Source organism: Ochotona princeps, chromosome 4, assembly GCF_030435755.1.
Source record: "Ochotona princeps isolate mOchPri1 chromosome 4, mOchPri1.hap1, whole genome shotgun sequence".
Taxonomy (NCBI): domain Eukaryota; kingdom Metazoa; phylum Chordata; class Mammalia; order Lagomorpha; family Ochotonidae; genus Ochotona; species Ochotona princeps.
In genome coordinates, this window is record NC_080835.1 from 56703593 (window position 1) to 56709592 (window position 6000).

The window sequence follows — 6000 nt, forward strand, 5'->3', positions numbered from 1 at the left end:
AGGGAACAAGCCACATACCACATGTCTCTCTCTCTCTCTCTCTCTCTCTCTCTCTGCTGCTCTACATTTCAAATAAAAACATTGGGGACAGGACTGCGACACAGAGGATTAAGCTGCTTCCCATAATGCTGGTAATTCATACCACTGGTGGTTCTAGTCTCAGTTGCTCCAATTCTGATCCATCTTTTTGCTAAAGCATCTGGGAAACCAGCAAAAATGAGTGCTTGCGGCCCTGCCAACCAAGAGGAGATGTAGATGGTGTTCCAGGCTCAGCTTGGCTGTTAGAGCCATTTGGGAAATGGGCCAGGGAATTGCCAATCTCTCTCTACCCATCTCTCCTTCCATAAATGTTTAAAAAAGTATTTTAAAATGCCACAAATGTGTACTGTATTAACATACAGTAGAGGTCCAAAAACATGTATAAAGTCACGAAGTACTAATGCCTAAGTTTCTCACTGGTTAGGTTCAGAATTTAACAACAAATCTAAAGTTCAAGAAAAACTTCTTGCTAATTAAAATACTAAATAAACTAGGATAGTTTAGATAAAGAGCATTTCATTCAAAGAAGCCCCTTATTCTAGAAGGCCAATAACTTCCCTAACAATGGCTACATTTATGAAACACCAAAACTGGAGTAGAAATACATTTTTCTTTCTCTTTCATAAATGCCCTAAAGTATATTTATGTTAGGCAGAAGAGCTGAAACCAGAAATTTTCAACCATATCAGGCTGTGTTCCTGTGATGTAATCCATACTGGTCAACCACTGTAGACCTCAGCAACCTCTACTCCAAGCACCTACCGGGACCTTCTGTTTTAATAAATATGGTCCCAGTAAAGACAGCTCCCTTTCTACCTTATCAAATGCACCTAAAATTTTTTTTCAACCAATTTAAGCAAGCAGCAGAAGACATCATAGTAAACAAACACAATGTCATTTTAATATTAAAATATCCAGTTTGTAAAATAAAAGAAAAAACTACTTACTGAACTTACTTCAAACTATACAAATAATTAGTGAAACAATTAAATTCATCTTGACAATCTGCTATTAGATTCTCTGTCATTGTCTGCACCTACAATTCCATGACATACTTAAGTAGCAGAATGTTAAACCTGTAACTGTTACTAAGGTACTATATTTCTGTAATAATATGGAGGGAGGGGAAAATAGGAAGGGAGAGGAGAGCAAAGGGGAAATCCCTACACTTACAAAAACTGATCAGGGAATAAATAAATAAATAAATAAATCCTCAAAAAAAGGTAACATTTCAGCCAACCGTTATATAAACTACAGGAATGTGCCCATGCATAGACTTACTACACACATATAACTTCTAAAGCAAATTTACTAAGAGACTACCTTTAAAGAACGAAAAGCTTATCTGCCTTTTGACAAGGACCAAATTCCACAGAAAAGTTCCTTAAAATGCTTGAGTGTTGTCAATCTTATAAACCAATTTCCATCTTTTTTATCCAGACTTCAAGACCATCTACCAGGCCCAGCGGCGTGGCCTACCAGCTAAAGTCCTCGCCCTGAATGCACAGGGATCCCACAAGGGCGCTGGTTCTAGTCCCAGCAGCTCCACTTCCCATCCAGCTCCCTGCTTGTGGCCTAGGAAAGCAGTTGAGGATGGCCCAAAGCCTTGGGACCCTGCACCCGCGTGGGAGACCCAGGGGAGGTTCCTGGCTCTCAGCTTCAGATTGGCACAGCACTGGCCATCGAAGTCACTTGGGGAGTGAACCATCAGACGGAAGATTTTCCTCTGTCTCTCCTCCTCTGTATATCTGACGTTTCAGTAAAAATAAATAAATCTTAAAATAAAAAAAAAAGACCATCTACCTCCAGTTAGGAAGAAGCAGAGAAAATCCATACAGAGCACAGAGAGCTAACCAGATTGTGCGGGAAGGCAGATAAAAGCCCATTTATCTGACACTTTTTTTCCTATTCTAGTTAATATCAATTATAAATCTAAATTTTCTTGCTGATAATTTAAGCATACTTAAATAGCAAATAATATTAACAGCTGGCTATGTACATTAAAATGGATTTCTAGGTGTTAGTTTTCTTCCTTGCAGAAGTCCATTCTTTCTAACTCTAAACTCAATGGTAGTTTCTAGAGAAGATCCCAAAGTTAATAGGTTCATGGCACCTCTGATGTTCCAGTAACTTTAAGACATCCTAAGGCCAAAAACAACCAGTGCCACCTAATAAGCCATCAGCAGCAGTTTGAAAAAAAAAATAATAAACTACTTACATTAAAGGATGGCCCAGGTTGCAAGATAATCCTCTGCCTGTGGTGCCAGCATCATATGGGCACTGGTTCAAGTTCAAGCTGCTCCACTTCCAAACCAGCTCCCTGCTGAGTGGCCTGGGAAGGCAGCAGAGGATGTCCCAAGACTCCTGCACCCATTAGAAGCTCATGTCTCCCAGTTTCGGATCAGCCCAGTTCTGGCCATTTGTGAAGGGAACCAGTGGATGGAAGATCTGTCTCACCCTCTGTCCATTAACTCTTTCAAGCAAGTTTTAAAAATTCTTCTCTACAACTACTGATGGGACAAGTGTTACTACTGAACCCTGTACAACTACTCAAATCTCAGAATTAGAGCAAACATTGTCATAGTACCTGTTCAATTCAGATTTTCACGATTCCAGCATACACAGTTCTAAACTGAAGTCACAGAGACAAATTAAAACTTTAAAATAAAATTTTAGATCACAATGTATACCAGGACAAATCAGAGAACTTCAGCTCGTTACAATGTTGATACACCTACCACAATAAATGCAACATAGAAAGTATTAAAGCACAATTTAGCAAAAAATTAAAAATTTATACTTTATAAGTAGTCATTTTTTAAATGACACTAAGGACTGCATTTGAAAAACACTGAAATTTATACAGAGCAAAACTTGTCTGAGTGTAAGGCTTTCTTCAAGAGAATAATAGCTCAATATTATACTTGTGTTTATATTATTCTAAGAGTTTAACATTCCAAATGCACTCATCATGTGCCTTTTATTTGAAAAACACTTAATAAAATATGTAATACAAGATGATTGGCGATGTAAGGGTTTGGGTTATGAAAGATTTTTCAAATATTATTTCACCTGCTATAGTTATCATATTTTCTGACATGCAGGGTTCGACCTATATTATTACATTGTTCACGTCTTTCCCATCCATTAGAGCACAGCACAACTCCTTCCTCTAGAGTCAGTTCATATAGGATCAGTGGAGCCAGTTTTGTTAACTATTACAAGCAGAGTGACCATTACAGTTCTGAACATCTTCCACATGCACAGTAAGAGCACCTCACCTGCAGACTTTCACCTGCGAAGTGTCTCAAATTATGTGACCTAATCAACCTTAGGTCACTTTACGCCAGAATCTATTATCATCCATTACCGTTACTGACAGCGCAAGGATGGGCTACATGACTTCTCTTAGCCTTAACATTGCATCCCATTTTTATACAGCTGGCGGTTCACAGTTAAACCCTCCAAGGCTTAAACTTCTGAGAAATTTTTACCTAACAGCACTTAGTAGCAAAAATATTAAAAAGGAATGGAGAAGCAAGAATTTTATAACTACACAAAATACACTGCTATCCCAAAAAGCCTTTCCACTAGTTCCACATGTACTCCAAAATCATTTCACCAGCAACAGCAATCCATTCCCAAAATTCATATATCAATGTATGTATACACACACACACACACACACACACACACACACTTGACAGTTGTACTTCTACCACTTCCAAGATAACACCAAAGCTACTGAGGCATCCTACCACATAATGGTTATTTGTCTTTTTAAAAAAAGCTAAATACAATTTGATAATCAAATAACATTGGTAGCTTAAACTTTTAAGGAATTCTGTAGAAAGTTTTGCATAACATAATTAGTACTTTTACACCTTTTTTAAAAAAATTGCCTTTTCAATCCAGAATTCGCTAAGGGTAAAGAAATTGGAGGCAGGCAAGAAGAGATACTTAATAATTTGAGTCTGATAACCATAACATGCAGTCTCCATAGGTACAATTCAAGAACTTCACCCTTGGGCCCTTTCCATTCATGTAAACATATCCTGTTAAGAAAAACTTCATTGCCCTACAGAATGGAAAAGCGACCGTGATTTCTTGGAAGCAGCTATCTAGTTGGTGCAACACCTGGGCCACTTGGACCGCCTTAACAGGCACAAAAGAGAAAAATCTATTTGGAAAAGCGTCTCTTCTCTCTAACGATGGGCTAGAAGAAGACAATGCTCAGAGCACAGCAAGTAAGCCTTCTCTGGAGAGAACTGTCAGAAAAGGAGAGGCAAGGACCGGGAATAAATGAGAGTGGAAACGCTTGGTGTGCGGGCTGGTGGAGGCAGCCAACACAGCACTGAGATGCTCCTGTAACAGAACCAGCAGCAGGAGCAGCAGCAGGAAGTTTCAATGGGGCCGGGCAGAGCATGCGCCCTGCACCCGCGCGGTGGCCTTATGTGGAAGGAGCACCACTTGCGAACACCAATAATAGACCAGCGGCACCAGAGAGAAACATGAGCAACAAGCACCTTCTTCAACTGTTTCCCCCTCCGACACAGCCCCTCCTCCAGCCTACAGACTAACCACCCCACCCCACCCTGCAAAGGGGAGGGCGACTTCTTCTTCTTCCCCTAAGCCCCGGCTGCCAAGATGAAGGGGGAAGGGACAGGGAAAAGTGGGGAGATGCTTTTCTATTATTTGGGGGAGGTGGGGAAAGGAAGGAGGAAAACTATGGAGGAGGAGGCATTAACCCTCTCCTTCCCAAAGTGAAGTCACAGAACCGACTCTGCCACCCTCCAGGAGAAAGAAGAAGGACCCCCCTCCCTTGGGGGAGGAGCAGCCCTCCCCACTCCAGAAGGAGTTCTGAGGGTTAAACCAACCCTGGGTGGTGGGGGTGGAAGAAAGGGGGGCGGCAGCCGACTCTCTCCGGGTGTTCCCACCACCGGGAGAGTGGAGTGTCCCCCATGGCCCCCGCCCACCCGGCAGGAAGGAGATAAGGGGGAGCCCTGAGAAAGACCCAGCCTCCCCCGAGATGGACGGGAGGATGGGAGGGAGGAGGAGGAAGGCAAGGAGGGGAGGAAAAGAAAAGCGCAAAGCTGGCCGGAACCTGCGCTCCCTTTCGTCCGCCACCTAGGGCGCCTAGGGGTGGGGGAGCGCTCCCCGGGGCCGCCCGGCAGCACAATGACCCCCTCCCCGCCCCCACCCGGCCCGGGCCGCCCCCATCTCAGCTCGGGTTGGACTTGGCGGCTCGGGGGCCGGGGGGCTCCGCCCCGCCTCCCCACTGCCCGAGACCCCGGGGGCCGGGCGGAGACGGAGGCCCGGCGGAGCTGCGCCCCAGGCGGGGGACGGGGCCGCGGGGCCCCGGGGTGTCGGGGCCCGCCAGGGCCGCTTCCCGCCGGGCGTTCGGGCCCCCTCGCTTACCTTCTCCGTGGCCGACGTCCGGCGGCGGCGCCTGCAGCACCCGCTCCAGCTCGGGGAACGGCAGCTCAGGCAGGTCCAGCAGCGGCCCGTAGCGCTCCAAGAAGGAGCAGACCACGGCGAAGTTGGGGCACGAACCTGGGCAGCCCGGAGGAGCCATCGCCGCCGCCGCCGCTGCCGCTGCCGCCGCCGTCGCCATTTTGAACTGGAGGATGGAGGAGGCGGCGATGGAGGGGTGGGGGGAGTCGGGGTGCCCGGGAATGGCAGGGCAGCCTTGCGGACGACAGGAGGCGCTCTCGAGGGGGGCTCCCCTGCGGATCCCAGCGTCTCAGGGAACGGCGCCGCGATCCCACAATACCTCGGCGAGCCGGAGCAGTCGAGAGGCGAGCCGGACGGGGGACAGAGAGGCGCTCCGTGCCTTTCACTTTCCGCCCTCTTCCCTCCCCTCCCCTCCCTCCACGTCTCCCCTCCCACTTCGCATCGCCGCTGCCTCGTGTGACAAGGGGAATGAAAACAAGGGAAGCGGGGCGGGAGGCGGGCTGCAGG

The 6000-nt window shown here is 46.4% G+C and overlaps 1 protein-coding gene across 2 annotated transcripts in view; it reads right to left on the reverse strand.

Moving 5' to 3' along the window:
* Positions 1-6000, reverse strand: part of RSF1 (remodeling and spacing factor 1) — a 115780-nt gene extending 109780 nt beyond the window's left edge. The window contains exon 1 of one of the 2 annotated variants that reach the window (XM_058663643.1): positions 5458-6000. In XM_058663643.1, coding sequence (XP_058519626.1) covers positions 5458-5653 — 196 coding nt within the window. In that variant the 5' untranslated portion in view covers positions 5654-6000. The remainder of the gene's footprint in view (positions 1-5457) is intronic. The other variant, XM_004589858.3, reaches the window with a different exon arrangement.